The 19714-nt window shown below is 35.8% G+C and overlaps 1 protein-coding gene across 27 annotated transcripts in view; it reads left to right on the forward strand.

Moving 5' to 3' along the window:
• Window positions 1-19714, forward strand: part of TRDN (triadin) — a 225163-nt gene that overhangs the window by 40300 nt on the left and 165149 nt on the right. For all 27 annotated transcript variants that reach the window (XM_059467562.1, XM_059467539.1, XM_059467542.1 and 24 more), the window contains 3 exons: window positions 3291-3428; window positions 5325-5351; window positions 17712-17762. In XM_059467562.1, coding sequence (XP_059323545.1) covers window positions 3291-3428; window positions 5325-5351; window positions 17712-17762 — 216 coding nt within the window. The remainder of the gene's footprint in view (window positions 1-3290; window positions 3429-5324; window positions 5352-17711; window positions 17763-19714) is intronic.

The following is a 19714-nucleotide window of genomic DNA, read 5'->3' on the forward strand; positions in this document are numbered from 1 at the left end:
TGTGATATATGATGTTTCAATTACAGTTTAAGTCAATTATATTAATCTAAAATAGTATTAGCTATAGCTATAGATTAGTTACAAATTCTATATTACACATTATATGTTAGAAAAATAAATATATTGTGAGTTACTTTTAAAATAATTAGTCTCCTAAGAAATGAGAATTTGGATGGAAGACTGCTAATCCAGTCAAATGTGTTGACTACAATATGATTGCAAAAATCTCATCAAGTTTTCAATTGCTGGACATCTCTAAATTTAAAAATATGAAGCTCAAACTTTGTTATGAAAATCTGCATTCTTTCAGCTTCACTCTTGAAGTAAGAGTATGCAAATCTTCTGGAAAAGATTGTCTTTCTTTGCATGCGTGTGAGGTAAATTGAATCTTTCTCTGTACTTGTTAACACCAGAATCGTTTAATTTCCTTTGTATTTCATTCTACTAGGGACCTTGTAGCACCTGGTATTGTCAAAATTGTTGGGAGAACTAAAAGCATGGATTTAATCAGTCTTAATTTTCACTTCAGCATTACTTGGTGTGGTATTCTTAAGAATTCTAGAACACATCATTATTATTAGCACTACTCTTAAAAATGTTGGAAATGCAATTTAAACAGAAGATCAGTGCACAAAGACATAATTTTCCAGGTACATGCCACTTGCATCAGACCATAAGTGAGCTCACAGTATCTGTTTAATACAAAATTTCATTTTGCAAATACCAATTAAACATCCTCTACAGAGCTAAAAACTGATTTTTCAAAACTTTCTATGTTAAACAGGATTTGCAACTTGGACCTGTTAGCACAGGCATGACTGGACACACAATTTTGCCTCTAGACACTTATAATTTCTAATCCCTTTTCATAGTGTGGTATGAAGATGTTATGAATTAAAGACCAGGATATGATGTTGAAGACTGATTCATCAGCAAAGATGGCTTGCCTTGGGGTGGTTGGAATAATTTCCTCTGCTCTTGATCTTGCACTTCTCTGAGCATTTCCCTTGCCTGCCCAGGGGGGACAGCTCTGCTACCTGTGAAGCAGAAGCAGTTTTTGAGCTGCTAGTTGATAGACCAGTTAATTAAAATAAATTGATACCAATTCTTGTTTAGTTTATAGCTGTAGTCCTTGCAGCTGTAAAAACCTGTGGCTGTAAAAGTAACTGAGCCCTCCCTAAGACACCAGTGGGTAAAAGGAGAGTGGATAGCCACACTGAAAATAAAGGCAGCTGTCCAAAGTTAAACCATCCCTGCTTGTGAATCAAAATCTTGATTATGCTAAGACACCTCTGGCCATGTCCATTCTATTAGTCCACTTTGACTCCTTAGCACCTCTAGATTAGAGTAAAGTATAAATGGCATCAGGGGTCAGGTCATAAATTTACTTTTTAAGAGTAAAGTATATATAGTATATATATAAAGTATATAATACCTAAGTATAGGTATTCTTTTTCCTGGTTACTGCTTGAGAAGACAATTTCTGGCAAATCACTTGAAAAAATTAAATTTATGCATCTCAGTGCATGAAGACAATGCAAATAAGTGTCATGCTAAACAAAGTAAACATTTGCTGGCTTACTACTCAATCTTTCTGAATAAAATAGTGTGCACAATAGTGCACTAAATTAATTTCTTTATAACTCTGTCATCGCAATCATGTCATACCTTTAATTTCTTTGATGTGTCTGATTGTTCAGCAGCACATACCTATATAATACAATATTGACAAAATATTAACTATAATGTTTCTTTGGTCTGCATTAACAACTAGCAGATGCAAACCAATAGAAAGTCAGCCTGGTTTCTTGTGTATCAGAAGAATTAATTAGAAATAAAATGAACACGAATAGTGATGCATTTTTATTTCAAATAAAGCTACATCTAAGTTTTGTTACAGCACTTTAAGAAAATAACTTTTCCTACTGCTATCACTGAAAAAGTTCCTCTAAGCCTGCACCTTGCATGATTTTTAGCCTGCAAGTCCATGTGAGGCTGCTTCTGATTTTGGCTTGTGAGTCAGAACACTGCAATCAGAAGTAGTTCTAAATAGACTTGTCTTTAGCTTCCTACCAAAATCTTTACCTACAGAAAGACAAGAGATGTGTGTTTCCCACCTTGATAATGTTAAATTCAGGGTACATATCTCTATCAAAACTCCTGGGAGCAAGACTAGACCAAAAGCTCAAATCACATTTGAAGTCTACCTTCAGTAGTCTATATTTGTGGAAAAACTTTGCACAGACCAGGAAATTGCTCAGTCTGCAGTTTCAAGTACAGTGAGCAGTAACATAGACTGAATGGGGGTTTTCCCTCTTCCTAAGCAATGTTTGGTACAAAGTTCAAGAAAATAGAAAATTGCTGCACAGAATGGTCAGAATTCTGTCAGAGCTGGGGAAGTCCCTCTGAAGTAGTGTGTCAGGTGTGGAGAAATCTGGTGAAATCCCAATTGGAAAAGCCTTTAAGGGAGTACTAGTATCAGCCACTGATGGCTGCACTGCCTGGGTGTGGATACAGTGGGGAGCAGAAGTCTCGCTTCCACCAGAGGTTCCAGGAAGGTTTCCTTGTTTCCCATTTGTTTGCCTACAGGGGCACTAAGAACAGAACAAGTTAAGTATGCACTCGTGCACAAGTGTACGTGAAAGAAATTCTAGAAAAGTTATGAGAGAAGAACCAGAGTCACAGGAGTATGAGTTTGAAAGCAGCGGTCTCTGTGCCACGATTTGCATCCCTGTTTATTATTGTCTGAGATCAGGTTAATTTTGGCCTGAGTATGCACAGCTTTCTTCTTCCCATCCTGTATGTTTGAATTTCTTCAGCCAGGACTTGTGGGAAGGAAGGAGCTCAGTGGGGAGATACAACATAATTGGGACTGAATCCTAGGTGGGCATCAAGAGGCAGGGGATCTGAGATTAAAAACTGGGCTGAAATGAAGCAATTATCTAAAATGGAGAATATTAGAATGAAATCCATACTTATATTTTGCCCAGCCAAGCCCCAGAAGGAGAGCCAGAACTTGGAGTACAACATCAAACCAAATTGTACACTGGGTCCTTAATCGCTCTGTGAACAAAAAGTGCAATAAGAGAAAGTTTATACCAGCCTTCCACAGGAAGGAGAGCTGTCCTCAAATGCTTGAATAATAAAAATTAACATTCACAATCCTCGTTTCTGCTGAAAGAGGTAGTATAATAAGCCCTGTATAAAATGAAGATGAACTTTTACTACTGAAGGATTGTTTGGTTTGGCTTCTTTTTTCAAATCGCTTTTGTTTTAAACTCTGCACTCAGGAAGATCTGTTCACAAGCTCAGCACAGAACCACTGAGAATCATTCATGAGACACTGGAAGAGTCTTCTGATTGGATTTATGGCTTTTTTTCTTTACTGTCTGACATCGTATGGAGTGATGATGATGACAGTGATGAAGGTATTTGTAATGTAAAGACTTCTGTAACTGCTCTGCTTTTTTACACGCTTTAAAATGGCTTACTCAGCTTTTAACATCACAGACAAGAAGGTCAAACAAAAGGGAAAAGTGAACATTACTGCTAATAAAGCATCCACTGGCTATTCTAATCAGTAACTTGGTCTCTTTGTTAGCTTTTATCTCATGTTTAATGTACTATTACAGAAAAGTTGTCAGAATTAAATATTACCATTAGTACATCTTGAAGAAAAGAACACTAATTTATATAGGACTTCAAAGCCACAACCAAAATATGCATCAGGATATTGCTTCGGAGAATGGAAATGACTATTTTCTTTTAATCAGCAAGAATCTAAAGAACCCTGGAAAATATTCAAGGCATACCAAGAAACTTAGAACTTTTTTTCAATCTGACATATTGATAATGGAGCAATATATTGAAAGGAAAAAAGAATATAACATTTCAACTGAACTTACGGGATTTTGGATGGCATATTGCAAATAATTCAGTTTACTAGAAATTATTTTGCTATTATGGTACCATTCTTCATGACATAATCAGATAAAAGAAAGTAAATTACTAATATTTTGATTTTGGAAATAACTCTCTTTCTGTTAATAAAAAACAAAAACTAAACCAAAACAAAAAAAGAAAACTGAGTTCCTCAGTATGAGCAGAGACTGCTCACAGTTAGTAGTGGATCATCATGTCACATCACATTGGTCATTCTGACAAGCGATAAGTGTAGGAGTGACATCTTCATTTCACGGTAGTTTATTTTACATTCCATTTGGCTACACCAGAATATAATTAAAAAGTGACATGTACTGAAACTGACTTCTACCCATTTGTTCAGAAATCTGAGATATTACCAAGTGTTTACCTTTTAAATGTGTGCATGAGCTTTTTATATTAACTTGTATATGAATGCTAATAGATAGGCTGCTATACGTGAGTCTGTGAATTGGGCATCCTATTCTGAGATATGATTTATAGCTAGCAGAAAGCCAGTCTCTCCTCAGGCTGACAAACAGAAAAGATGAAAAATAGACAGCTTTGTAAAATTTGATCAGTGTGTATTTTTAGGATTTAATAGCTCCCAAAGTATGTGCCAACTTTCAAACACTCGAGTGTATAAGTGTTAATGGCAGTAGGAAAAGTCATGAAATACCTGACAGACAAAAATTCGAGATCTGATGTTCACTAGATTTGGAAACCTTAGCTCTGGAAGTATTTTGCTCAAGTGAATTTCATCACCAGCCAGGAGTGTGAATAAGCAGCAAGGCATCTTAGTGCACTATATCATAAAAATTAAGTGCATTAAGCACCCTGCCCACTCTGTGCTGCAGTCAGTGCAGCTGAGGCTGCACCCTGGCCAGCCATTCGAGATCACTCCTTCAAATTCCATGTCCTACAAGTGCTCATAGTTACACTGAAATGGATTCTTTTTTGCCTTGGCCATTGATAGATTTACAATCTTGCTTAATTTCATTCATACTTTATTTGGAATTAAAAAAGAACCAGTGAGCCTTTCCTAAAAATGTGGAAACATGCATAAAGTACATTTTTAATTGTAGTCACAAGTTAATATTCAGAAGCACGAATAGAGATTTGGATATTTCCTTAGTTACTACTGCACCTTGAATTTATCTACCCAAAACTCTATGGCAATTTAGATTTTTAGTGAAAAATCCAAAATCTCAGAATTGATGCTTGTCATTTAGCAAAAAAGAAGAACAAATATTTTTTGAAATAAAATGAGCCAACATGAAAAAAGGTGTTGGTTTTTTGGTTTTGTTTTGTGAATTGTTTTTGTTTTGTTTTGTTTTGGGTTTTGTTGGTTTGTGGGTTTTTTTAATCTTTTCTCTGATACCTGTTTTTTTCTCTTGGTTTAGGTGAAGTGGAACCTTCCCTGAAAAAAGGTTGGTCAGTTGCTTGATAATAAAGGGAAAATATTTAGTGATCTTTTTAAGAATTAATTGTATATCTGTGATATAAATTCTGACAATAGTTGCATGGCAGTGTACTAGCCTTTTCAGTTGTCCTCTAGCAAACCTCTTAAATGCAAAACACAATTAATAATATTTACTGAGCTGTTTGTTGTAAGAATTTGTAAGAATTATTTACTATTTCATTATTAACTTACTATTTCATTATTCTTTATTATTTAATTATTACACAAAATCTGAAAAAAATAATATGAAAATAAAATTAGAGAAATGTTATTTATGTCCTTGCCATGCTTGTGGGACTTCTCTTAGTGCAAAGGAGTTATATGTATGTCTGTATATAAATAAAGTTCAGGAATAATAATATGGAAAGTATATTTATTGAGAAATAATGATGAGGTACTGTCAAGCATTTTACCTGAAGCCAGCACAGGCCCCTAAAGAAAGGACTGTATCCTAGTCTTCTGAAAAAAATTACTTAGTTATCGTTGAATTTTTAAAGCAGACATGTGAAGGAAGTAGGATTTATATTATAATCTTTATGGATATTGAAATTGTTTTGCTGAAACATAAAACTTATATTCAACTTCTATTAAATCAAAATGCAAATGTATTAGAAAGCTGGAATTACTGATGATAGAATGTAAACCTTTTCAAAACTAGGGTGTGTTTTTTCTCCATATTTAGCAAAGCTCAAGAATAGTAGGATGTGTAAGCAGCCCTATGTGAACTGAATTTGGAATCCATCAATTTCTCAAGGGGTAAATCCCCATATTGATGAATCTAGCACCCCAGTTGCTTCTGGGATTACAATTCAGTTTTCTCTGAAGTTAAATGGAACTGGATCAGGCTTCTATTTAATGAAATAATGTGTCAATCTCAATCTGTAATCCAATTGATTAATAGACTTGGAGACCAGGAGCAGTTATCTTTTTATTGACGACTCCTCATGTTAGGAAAAATTACAGACAGTGTAGGAAAAGATTCCCTCTCTTTACTTATTCTGTGAGAACAGTAAAACCTTCAGCCTTGTGTCTTTTCCCATAGAGACAGGTGCATTTTTAATTTTACAGAAGGTGCACAGTCTGAAGGTGTAGCACATTATTGGCAAGGATGTCCATGGGTGGAATGTGTCTTCTCCAGCATAGGGGCCAGGCTGAAAGTGCTGTTACTTCATGGCTAGGAAGGCATAATCCATAAAAACACATGGATAGCACCATGCTCAGCATTGCAATCCTTCTCTGGAAATCAGTGACATAGGCCTCACCCGTTGCATCGGGACAGAAAGATGTAGAAACAGAATTCGGAGAAGTCATCTAAACACGCTCAAGGCTGTGTAAATTGTAAGCAATTGGAAGTTACTGTATGGTTGTTTGGACCTAAAATTGCTCCATCCCAGGAGCTGAGTATCCAACTGCCAGCTGGAAATGTTTTCCTCACTATTCAAAGCTTCTGGCCCTGGACATGAATCCTGAGAAGGTCTTCTATCTTTGGTATAAAGGAAATGCACAAGAACCTGGTGATTTCTCCTGATCTGGTACCTTACAGGATAATGCAGCCACACAGATGTGAAAAGGCCCAAATTCAAACAGGTTTCACCTTCCAGAACAGTAAAACAAATTTTGAGTGGGCTTTTCCACTTCCTGAGTGTGTGCTCAAGATTCTCCCTCTGTCTTTTAGAGTGCAAGCATTGTGTCCCTGCACAACACTTTTTCTTGACTGTGCCTGCTGAGGATAGTGCCCCTTTCTGTCATAAGTATTGCCATAAGCTTTCACATAGCAACATCCTCAAATGACTTACCATCCCCAGGTGACTGGAGGTCTCCATTTCATCCTGGCAGCCAGGATCTGACCTTGTTAATGCTTGATTTTGTCACCTCTTTTACTGAGCTACAGAAATACAACATATGTGGCCTAAAGCCACGAGTCCCTTGCAAATGCCAGTTCAGAGTCCTGCACGTGTCTCCTCAGAGACCGACACCTCTCAGCCCCTCAGAGTTGTTCCTGTCTGTCTGCAGACTCCTCTTAAAACTGTATAAACATCAAGGAGCTCAATTTCTGGGGTCTAAGGCTGAACAGAAGCTTTCTGAGAGCTCTGTGGTGTGGTGTAGTGAACAGCTTTTCTGCTTAGGCTCAGTGAAATTCTCTCCCAGCGCTGAAGGTCACGAGCGCAGAAGGCAGAGCCCTGGGAGGTGGGCTGAGGGCTGAGGTGAGCTCCTGCAGGTAGCACTCTCACAATCATCACAATCTGTTCCCCTGAGCACAAGGTGCAGAGCTCTCCAAGCAGCTTTTCTCAACAAATTTGTGCTGTCATTTACATGGTCCATAAATAAGACTTCCAGAAGAAAAGCTTTCCAAAACAAAGCAAGACATGCCATTGGCGATTCTTTCCATGTTGCTGCTGTCAGGGCTGGACCCAAAAGAGAACCATCTATACAAATAGATCAGGGGGTTTTTGGATGTCAAAACATTAGTTTGATTCATGAAATTAGAAGCAAAGTTTTTGGTTATGGAATTTTCTCTGCCTACTTGTAAAGGGCCATTTCTGCATCAAATTCCCTTTAAGTCTGAGCAGCAATTTAATCCATAGCTTTATGAAGGATCCTTCTTTAGGTGACACTGGCATTTGAACTTTCTAAACAAAAGAAAAGTACCAGTGAGATTTTGCAGTACACTACTACTGTCTCCAGAATATGAATAAATTGACATTTTTTCACATTTTTATGGCAAACCTCTCTCAAATTTCACTCTGGAAATGTGCAATATGGTTGCTGTGGCTGATATTTAAGTGTTTGTATTGGATTTAACTCAAAGTTATTGTGGTATTCATGAATAGAATGAGAATTTTGAAAAATCTCCATGTCTATTTTTAGTGAATGGACAAGCCTTCACTCTAGCAGCTTTTTTGAATCCTAAAATGTTTGCACAAAATTTACTTTATAATGTAATATAGAAACTGAAATAATAAGATTGCTGATATCACAGTACAATTGTATATTGGAAAAAATTCAAGGGAAGTGGCAAGGACATTGTCTAGCCATGAAAGAGGAAAAGTCTAATCATAATTATGATCCCAAAGAAAGCAAAGATCACTTTCCTAGAGATGTAAATTAAAAGCAAAGATAATAGAAGTACAAGTAATGACAATGGGCTTCCACAGGCAATGGGATTAATATCAGTTTCAGAATCCTTTGAAGATATGAAAATATCTCTCAAGCCCCTTTTTTTCATTGCAATTATTTTTGCCAGTCCAACTCTTATCACTAATATTTATCTTCAATAATTGGAAAAGAATGAACATTTAATATTGTCTGGAAAAGCAGTATTCTTCAGTGGACATAGAGAATGATTATGCTGGAGGGGACTTTGCAGTCTTTAACAATGCATATTCTCGACATACAAAAACTATAGGGCATTTTCACAAATGGCAGAGAGGTTTAATTATTTCAGGCTTAATTTGCTTTTAGTATCTTTTTTTTTTTCTATAATAGTTATGACTAATAATCTTGTTAATTTTTTCAGGGTTAGTTTCACCTTAAGAGACACATTCTATTATTTGAGAGCTGCATGCCTGTATGCTTTTACTAGAAATTATTGCTATAAAAAAGAAAGTGGAGGGTGTTTTGTTTGTTTGTTTCTTTGTTTTTGTAGGCATTACTGGCCTCAGTTGTGAGTTTGGAAAAGAGTTGACAAAACACAAATTTGTAAATAAAGATGTGCAAATAGTAAAGAACTACAAACACTTCAACATTGAGAACCATGCCTAAAAAGGTCTTTATTAAATTGAAAATAATTTTAGTTTCAATAAATACTATTCCATTAAAAAGCAGAGAAATAAATAAAGCACCATTTTGACAGTTATCCATCTCAATATTACCGAAAAATTCTATTATTGGCATAAGATTATTCTTACCGACAATCAAAAGAAACATTTCCTTCAGGTAGTGATGGATCTTTAATTTTTCTGTGAATTAGTCTATATGTGAGACAGAAAAATATGTTTTTTACTTTTTTCTTAGGAAAATGTGATTTTAAAAAATCATAAATTGCGACAAGAAGCCAACACAGACTAGAAATTTCTGCTAAAGGTCTCAAGAAATTTTGTAAAAGACAAATAAACTTTTTGGCAAGGCACCTTATCCATCTGTCTTCAGCTCAAATGAGAGTATCATTGCCAGAGTATTGGGCTGGTTATTAATATGCTGAAGACACATCATGCTCTTAAAAGACATGTCAGCTTCTAAGGGGATTGTCAGCTACACTGACTCACCCTCAGCAGCTCTGGGCAAGGTGTCCTTCCCCCAGACCTGATGCCAGACACCCACTCCTATTAACCCCTTCTCCACCACAAGGTTAAGGCCAGTCAGAATTTAGTCAGCACAATCTATTGGCTTGTTCAGACCTGGTTATTGATCTGTGATAACAAACAAAGTGCTCCCAAAAGGAAAGGTTCTCAGACCAGACAATTTCCTGCATAGCTTTTGGTGCTGTGATTAAGTAAACTAATTATTAGTCCTACAATTTATCATGTGTGTCAGACTGTTTTTAACTATTAAAGTACCTAAGAATGTCAGATTAGACCAAAAGCCCAGGTGACTCAGTGGATGGGACAGAAGTCCTTAATGCTGCCCTAGAGTGGCCAGTGCAAATGCCTCAGGAAATATATCAGAACTATTAAAAATATAGTTATAATTTCTCGTACTCCAAGCATTTTCCCAGTGAAGGGACACAGTCTTTGCATGGCTGTAATCCATCTACAACTTCTTGTGAACCCAAGGCTACAGGCAGTTTTAAAATGAACAAGAGACAATAAATTCAGAATATTATAAATGCAAGCTGAAAACTGTTACCAGTGCAGTTGTCATATATGTGTCTTAAAAATAATTAGACAGTTCCATTCATCCCTAAAGTATATACCTGTTTGTACTGATAATGCCTTCTGAATTCAGTTTCTTTTATGTCGCTGTATAGTAATGTTCACTTCTCTGAATATGAGTTGCTATTAAAGATCTCACTAAAAGGCTTTTGCTGTTTCCCTAGGCTACACTTTACTATAAAGCATTTTGCATACTTTTGTGTAAAGTACTTTCTGTGTTAAAAGATGGAAATCATTGATTGGTTCAATTCTCAGATGTTAAAGTGCTTTTCCAGATATGAGATTTTTTTGCACTTTTATTTTTGTGGCATCCATTTCTGTTATAATGTTCTTTTAACAATTTCATCTGGTTTTACTTACATTGATCAGTACAGCAATTGCATATCCACCATAAAATAGCATTTTGTAAAAGAAAGAAAATATTTTCCATATTATGCAGATGAAAAAAGGCAATGTACCACAAGGGTACAGGGATATTCAATTGTAGTTCTTTTGCCTTTTGCAGAATAGTGATTTGTTTTCAGCTTGAGCTGAAACTTTTCAATCCAAATCCAGCTATATTTTAAAAGAGAAAGAATTTTGGCCTGCAAGGCTGGTAGGGACCCTGGACAGAAGTGTTAAAGAGAGGTTTGCAGCTGTTGAAGGTATCCTCTTAAATCAGGGAAAACCTTAAGTGAAGATAATGATGCAATCTTTATGGAAATCTTAATTTGTTCCCTAGGAATGGAGCTCTTGGGAAGTTCTCACTCTGAGAGAAGAGGGTGTTAAGCAGATCCCCACTGGCTGGAGTCTGCTGTGCCTGACCTGGAAAATGAGCAACTTTTCCAAAACTCAGTTAAAGGCACAGCATCAAAACTGGGGGGCTTGTGTATTTCTGAGTGAGCTCAGATCCCTGCACAGCTACTGCTGTGCCAAGGAGAGGATGTAGCAAAGGGAGCCCATGCTCATGACCCACAGAAACTTCTCTCGTCTCCATGCCAAACCCCTGAAATAAAATCTATTGGATCCAAATGTGATTGAATTTGCCAAGGAATTACTATTTACAGCCTAATGCAGTCACATAGAATCTGCAGAGTTCATGTTTTTGAAATCTTGGTCGAGTAACTGAGTCTGTGATCTCTTTTTATTGTATTTTTAACCTTTCAAAAACAAAGAGACAAATCCAAAAGACCCAACTAAACAACAATTAAATAGATTTGTATGGAAAAATATTTCCTTGGTGCTAATCAAGATTAGAGATTTTAGGTATAGTTGTATATATAATTTTGCTCTAAGAGGCCTACAAGCCTTGCCTGCATTTTTTTTGTTGAGTAAATTGCACTCAATTAAATGCAGACTGATAAAATTGGCTCTGAAAAACATAATTTACCACTGGACCAGCAACACCTTGCAGACTGGCATCCACAAGGAGAAGCATGTCAAGACAATTTAATGTTCCACTGGTTTTGATCATGTGGTCTATCTCTGATTTGTTTGAGTAAAGAGGTTGTCTGTCTTTTGGCTCTTGATTTTAATCAAAGTACAAATAACATTCTTTTTTTGATTTTAGAATCTAAAGGTACAGGACTGCTGTCTGGGAAGGAAAAACACAGCCTTAACATCTTTATATATATTAAAAATAAAACTTTACATTAAAATCTATAGAATTGAAAACTTGTAATGTCTTCCACTTTCAGTTCTTTCAAAATCTCAGTCATTAAAATTCCACCATAAAAGTCTGCATATGGTTTTCATGAAGAATGCCAGTCATGCTTACAGGACAATTAGTCAAAGATAATTGCAAGTACCTCGCTCCCTGCAAAAACCTTTCTGATAAGATATTGCTTTTCTGTTTCAAATGGAAACCTTACCAGAATAAAAACACGACTCAACATAATAGCAATACTAATACTGATACTAATAATAGTAAACAAACAAAAACAACAAAGTATTTGGGAAGGGAAGGGAAATGAAGGGAAGAGAATTCTCAGTTTAACAAGACAAATGGAATTTGACATGGCCATTGCCTTGCCTTGCCTTGCCTTGCCAAAAAGAAAGAAGAAACCTTCATTCTCACTCTAACATGTAGTTGTAATTTCCAAAGAGCTGGATAAAAAATTCTGAAATCATATTTAATAGGCGCTGTGATCTGGTTCCTTATGTCGTGGATGAGAACACAAACTGTTCAGCATTTTCATTGATAAGAGAAATGTGTCCCTGATGCATTTTCAAGAAAGCTCTTATAATACATGGCTTCAGGAAAATTTATGATATACCCCAGCCTGAAGTTGCTTTGAGACCCCAGAACAGGGCCAGATCTAAGAAAATACTGAGGATGAGACTATGCTACTGGCAAGCTGGTAGGGAAATCACCAGGATAAGCCATATATGTCACTCAGACTTTCCAACACTGAATGCTGGTATTTAAGGCCTTCTGTTACACTGCCTTTGGTTCCTGGATAGTGGCACAATAAAAAAATACACCAATTTTATTCCCCAATCAAGTATTTCCTGCTTGCTTTTTCTTTTTTTGCCTTTTATTTTTGGGGTTTTTTGGATTCTTGTCTTTTCCTTGCACTTTTTTTTCCTGTTGCAAGGTGATTTTTGGTTTTGCTGTGGGTATTTTTGCCTGTAGAGCACAGCTAGTTGATGTATTAGTAGTCAGAGAGAAGTTGCTCTCATGCACAGCTTCCTTTCTTCTCCTCCTAGCCCCGCAAGGATATCTGTCACCCTCACCAGCTGGTACTATCTAGATTAAAAATAGACATCAGCTGCACAATTGCAAATTTCTCCTGAGGATACCAACAGCAAGAGAGTAGACTACAATTCTTCGCACAGAAAACTTCTAAAAACACATTAGAAATTACATCTCCCATCTTCTAAAACTTTTAACACCACTCACTCTAGACTTGCCCTCAGTATCTGTTTCCACCAACTCTTCAGGATAATCAGCTGCCTGCTACCAATTAATCCTGATAAACTAGCAAGGATATAGCCCCACTGAATTGCTGGCAATAGCTGTAAGGATTTTAACTGCTCAAAAGCAAATTATTAACCTCTGGCTCACCAGACTCTGAGTTGGACTAATTTTCCTTTTCACGTTTAGATATTTTTAAGAGAGAGAATGTCAAAGCACTGAGGGTGTAAATCTCTGTGTTACCTGTAACAGCTGATGAAAAAGAAGACCAGCCGGTAAAATTTGTTAGGGAAAAAAATCTATTCTCATTTCATATAAAATTCCATCTGCTTAATTATACCTTTAAAACATTAGATATATTAGAACTACATTCTTTCTTCACTGCAGTATTTAAGTAGAAACAGGTTGGCATTAAGCATGCAGGGTGATGTTGAATGTCAGGTTCAGAGGTAAATCCCCAGTTCCTTTGCTGACTCTCTGAGTTACCTTGGGTAAAGCATTCTTGTGTTTCAAATGGAGACTCTTTTTTTTCCTCACATGTCTCTTATATCATGGACATTTTTAATATGATTTTGGGGATTTTTTTTTTAAAGGTACATTTAATCTGTAAGATGGAAACTCAGCGGAGGGTGAGGTGTAGGTCCTACTTCAACAATACCAGAATGCTACTCATCATTTTGTCCTCTAATGAAACAAGATGCAAGGCTGTGCTTTCCCAGTAAGAGAAGAAATGCATCCCTCTTGAGTTTGAACTCCTGTGTTACAGAGATGAGATATTTATATCATGTCATAGCTCCATGTGGTACCTAAAGTAATTCATGTAGGCTAAGGCTCATAGATGCTATTATAACACAGTAAAATTGAAATAGCTGAGAATAATGCTATCCATTTTACTGTTATAAAAAAGGGCATAACAAAAAATCAAAATCAGAAGCACAAAGGCAGACAAAGAAGGGAACCAGGAGCCAGGAGAATCTCCTCATGCCCTAGCATGAGGGGCTGTGCTCTTCATTCACACTGATGCAAACGTGCACAGTGCTGACCCTTTAGTTCACGCAGATTCAAGGGACTGAAATTATTTTCTCCCATCCTGATCTTCCTGGAGCTAGAGTGCACAGCCAGGGCTCTGCTCTCGTTAGACACTGTCAACTGCTGTTAATGAGAATTAGCTGGGTGAGGGGTGGGGAAGCTGCTGCCCAGGCTCTCTTGCTCAGCAGGGATTTCCTGCAATACTGATCCTCAGCTGGCTGGTAAGGTCTGTTTTGGGTCAGCAGGACACAGATAAATCAGCCTGACAGCAATATAGTTGAGTGTGTCTCCTTTCAGCATTTTGAAAGGGTCAGTGAGAAGATTCCTAGTTTTCCTTCTTGGACCTATTTAAAATAATCACCCTGTATGTTCTGTATAGCTGCACAAGACCTGAGGTCTAGAGAAATTATCATCAAGCAGTATCCATATTTAAGGAAATACTTATCTATTCAAAACCCAAGCAACACAAGGGGAAAGATAATTTTTCATGTCTGCCTAATAATTTAAAAAAACAAACAATGAAATGCAGCTTTTAAAATACATACTCCCTTACAATAATTTAATAAACCGCACTGTCATCTCATAAAAAATCCGAATGGTTGCTGTGGTGACAAAGATTATCCTTGCTGCTGCTTGATTCTGTCATTTTTCTAAACATGAATTCATAATATTTAGGACTTATTAACAATGTGTCACACTGATAGAGATGAATTACATGCTTTTAACTGGCCATGTAAGTCTTCTATGATATTACAACCACTTTGTCAACTCAGCAATAAGATATGATGTGATTACTACAAAATTAAAGCTATTTGTCATAAAAGATGAAGCAGAGAGTATCAGAACTCTCATAAAACAACAAAAAAAATCTCCAATAATCTAATATGTTTCCTGATTTTAAATACTTTGAAGTTAACAAATAGTTGTTATTTTCTGTTTTGTAAATTGATTTTGTTTAGCTTATATTAAGACTAGATTTATTTGTACTGGAAAAATTTGGGATGTAATGTGTCAGAATTGATGTGATCCAGACTGCAATTTTTTATGATGGTTCAGACTTTAATGGGAAGTTTGTGAAGAGACTTTAAGTGTGTAAATGCATATATGCACACACTTGTGTGTTAAGATGTACTTCACTTCAAGGAATTTGTGTATGTTTTCTTTGTGATGTGTGGTATCCTAATTGTAGCAGAAAATTAGATGAGGTTTTCAGTGTGGCCATCTAAAAAGGTATATTTTTTGTGGAATTTACTGGAATATTTCTTGGAAGCAAGCTTCACTACTGATACAGTGTGAGCCTGATTTAAATAACCAGCTCTAGATCCATTGGTCCATACATATTTTCCAGTCAAACTAGCAGTAATTTCCCTAAATCAAAAGTAATTTTAAAACTTTATTTTTAAATAACAAGGATTTATTCTTATTTTATACTTATTTTTTCAAGAAAAATAGGCCTGTTTTCTGTAGTGAGACACATAATATAGGGTAGAAATGCAGCAGAGCTGAGCCATTTTAAAGCAAGGAAGGAATATGTGTCTGTGTGACTCTGCCTGAAGAATATGATTTATTCATATTCATCCCAGTATGTAAGGTGACCTCTTGAACTGGGTGAGATATGTCTCCACTGAATGTTGCAGTGCAGAGGAAGTGACTCAGCTTTCTTTAAGTCCCCTGAGTCAGTGTTTGAAGGCAGTGGCATGGAGAACTGCTCAGATGTGCCCAGAATTAGGGAGCAATCTTCCATCTCTTACTGTCTTGCACCATTCCTACCACTTATGGTACCTAAACTGGACCATGTAGCCATTTAAGCAAAACAAGTGGGAAACGTTTGAAAATGCAGCAGCAGGATTCTCTCAGTCAACAGAAATAAAATATCCTCAAATGTTTGAAATAAAAATAATCCAGGCTCAGCTGAAACACAGTAAATCAGTAGAGTATATTCTATTCTCACCCTTTGAGGTTTATAGAACTTTAAATGAACTGCCACCCCGGCTGAAAACAGCAAGAGGAGAACTGAATAAAAACTTCTTTTAGCCTAATGACATCATATAATTAGCTTAGTTATGTTTCCATACATTAGTGGTTAGCAGTGATGTCTTTTACCCTTTATTACTCTTTATCTCAGAGAGAAAAAATATTCTCTCTATCTGAAGACAACATAGCCTGATGTCATAGAATAGCTATGTTTTTGCAAACCACACAATAATTATTTCAGATATCAAATACTGTACAATAAAAACATTCTGCATTATTTTCAAGGGCTTAGGTAAATATCTGGGATGGGGAAATTTTGTTTCCTACTGGATTGCTTTGGCAATGTGTATCCTGAGAAAATTACTAAGGTTGTAAGTGAAATATTTCAATTGTCTTCAATAGGCATTAGAGTAGCTTAGACTTGAGATGTAATATGCATAGCTTTTCCTCTGTTGTATTAATTTTGGGGTCAGGGTTCTTGTTATTTAGACCCTGCAGACCACAGGTAACACTGAAATACAAGAAGTCATCTCCCACAGAGTCTAGTGAGATTTGGAATTGGTTTTGTCAAAAACAAATTTCATACAGTATTTTAGAGTGCTTTCCTTCTGCAGGAAATATGTGCACAATATGATAACCCAGGCACTCTGTATAGTCTTAATGACTTCACTGCAGAGCTAAAATAAATGCTCTTTAAATTTCTACAACTGTGTGAAAAGAGAGCTACACACATTTAATTTAATTTTGGTTTGCTTTTTCAAAAATTCAGCATTTTACCTTTTTTTATATTATCCTGGTTTTGACACAATAAGGACAGTAGGAAAAAGATTTACATGGAGGTATATAGCAGCAATTTAATATCAATATTGCAACTGAAAAATTTCGTTCAAAAGTAATGGCATAACAAGGGCAGACAAATACTGTGCCCCTTCCTCCTCTAAGGAAGACAGTTCTCAGATTTTGGTGTACAGCATGATCAAAATGAGTCATTCTCCAAGACAACAATCCCTAACCTGGGAACTTTTTATCTTTTAGTTTGTATAGAGCATTGAGTCTACCTTTTATTGTGTGTTGGACTGAACGATTCAGTATGTGAGCTTTAAAAATTTTAGAAAGTGTAGTGAAAAGAACATTTTTCCTTCTAAAGGTAGTTTGGAAAACATAAAATATTAATCTTGGTAAACAGCTCAAGATAAATACGAAAAATGTTTAGCAAATAATGTTTTTCTGAATCATGACCAACACATGTTACTGCATAACTGTTACAGATGAGCAAAACCTATTCTTGCTTTTAAAAGTAGTTGTGTGGCTCAATTAAAAACAGCAAAATTATCAAAGACACTTAATATTGTGATTTTTATCCAAATATATTTTCTATGTATATATATAAAATTGAACTCTATTGTATGTAACTGACTATGCAGGTGATAAAGCTGTGGTGCAGCCATAATATTTTAAGCACTTTTAAATAATTTTTTTAATATTAGAATGCATCTGATATTTTTGTGTGTGAAAATTATTTTAATATTGACGAATCTGCGTTGCATTTTTTTTTCAGAAATTCAAAAACAGAAAACTGAGAGACCTGAAAAACGAACACCAGCAAAAGGTAACTGGTTTTTTTTGTCTCTTTGTCCACATATATTTGTGTAACATACAGTATCTTTGTTAACAAAAACATAATTTTTGTTAGCTTGGTTAACTATTCCTGTTGTATCATAGAAACATTCAAACGTCAGCTGGCACAGACTGCAAAGGATCAAAAATTCATGTATACCTAAGCATTAACAAGAAAAAAAATGTAATTTTATGCTTGTGTAGCTAGATTGAAAATGCACATTCATAATAAGATTCTCCTGCCCAAACTTTTCCAGAAATCTTTTTTCTAGTAAAAGTGCAAGAAAGTTGAGTGTTGATGAACTTCCTCTGGTGCAAAAGGCATGAAGTGAGTTGGGCAAGGAAAAAAGTAAATTTATAGGCCAGTGGGTGCCATCCAAGTTAGGAAGTCATAGCTAAGAGTGAGCCAGGTGTGTATCAGAGATAAGAAAAGTTCCATTTTAAGAACCTGCTCTTTTTCAAACTGTTTAATCTCCTATAACTGGCACTTTCCGAAAATGCACAGAGGAACTGGTTTGGACTGGTTTTCAGAGATCATACAAACAAAGGTGTTTTCTGGGATATCTGAAGGGGTTTTTTGGCCTAACAGAGCTCCTCCATAAAGGCTAGGCCACATAAAACTTCGTGAGCATCCCTCTAACACACTGGTGCTCAGCTTGATAGTGGCAGGAGGAAGCAAGAAGGAGGCTTATTAAAAATATTGTGTGTACACATACACCTTCCCTCATGCAATTAGATTCATTTCTGCACATATTCTTAGTGTGGTTTTATAGTATTTTACACCTCTGTAAAATGTTTTTATGGTATTTTTCAGCTCCAGTTCTGTGCTAATCAGGGTCATCTGAACTGCCTGGAATGGTTTCCCAACTACTTAATAAATCATGTTTTATCAAAATGAATTTTTTAGGATACCAGTGGGCAAGCCAGACAATAATGAACCCACATCCATAAGCAAGGATCCCAGTTAAGGTCTTTTCAGGCAAAGTAATCTAAGAACACAAATGGTATTGCAATCTTGGCCAAAACAGCCTCTTGTGTACCATTTAATCTATACAAAAGTGCATTTCTTTACACAAAATATTAACATTGCAGAAATTATTGCAAAGAAATTATAAGATGCCAGGAAAAAAAAAAAAAAGTGTTCAGCTGTCATTAGTTAAATCCCATAATTTATGTGCCTGATAATGCAGTCTCTAGTTATACAATCAGTTGCTGAAGTACAAAACAATTTTCTTCCTCTAATTTGTTTTCATGTTTTATCTTAACAATGCAACTTGTACATAGGAGGAACAATAACAAGAAAACTTCTGTCTGGCCCCTGTCTACAGTGTGATAAAGGCATGAATCCTTAAGGAATTTTACTGTTACCTTCTAAAGTACCTTCAGGAAATATGCACAAATAGTCTTTTATTGTTTTTAACAGAAAAAAAATTCAGAAGTAAAATTAATATTTTTAATAGCAAGAAATGGAAAAAGCATTTCTGTCTTCTGCCCCACATGTGGGAACACTGGAGTTTTAAAAGTAATTTTATTGTATTTTTTTGAATAGTCAAATCCTCTGAGTACAAGTCCCACAATTTACAAGGGAGTTCAATCTATAAGCCTCATTTTTGAAAGATTGAAGTGAAATATGAGGAACAGTTATAATGAATAAAAATCCCAGATGGAAGTGACTGAAATTAAAAGATTCAAGCAGTATTGAGAGCTGGGCAAACTGGTGCCCTAAAATTTGCTTTTAATTAAATATTTTGATAAACTACTAGCAATAATGTCTATTCCAATTATTGTAACCAATTTAATCTTGGAAAGAAGAAATACTCTGAGAAATAATTTCACAAAGCCATTGGTCATGCTTAAGAGCCCTGAAATCAAATTATTTCATGATAACATATACAAGTTAGGGTCTTTCCAATTTGGTATTTGAGGTATTAGTAATTTCACGAA

The sequence above is a fragment of the Ammospiza nelsoni genome, chromosome 3 (assembly GCF_027579445.1).
Source record: "Ammospiza nelsoni isolate bAmmNel1 chromosome 3, bAmmNel1.pri, whole genome shotgun sequence".
Lineage (NCBI taxonomy): Eukaryota > Metazoa > Chordata > Aves > Passeriformes > Passerellidae > Ammospiza > Ammospiza nelsoni.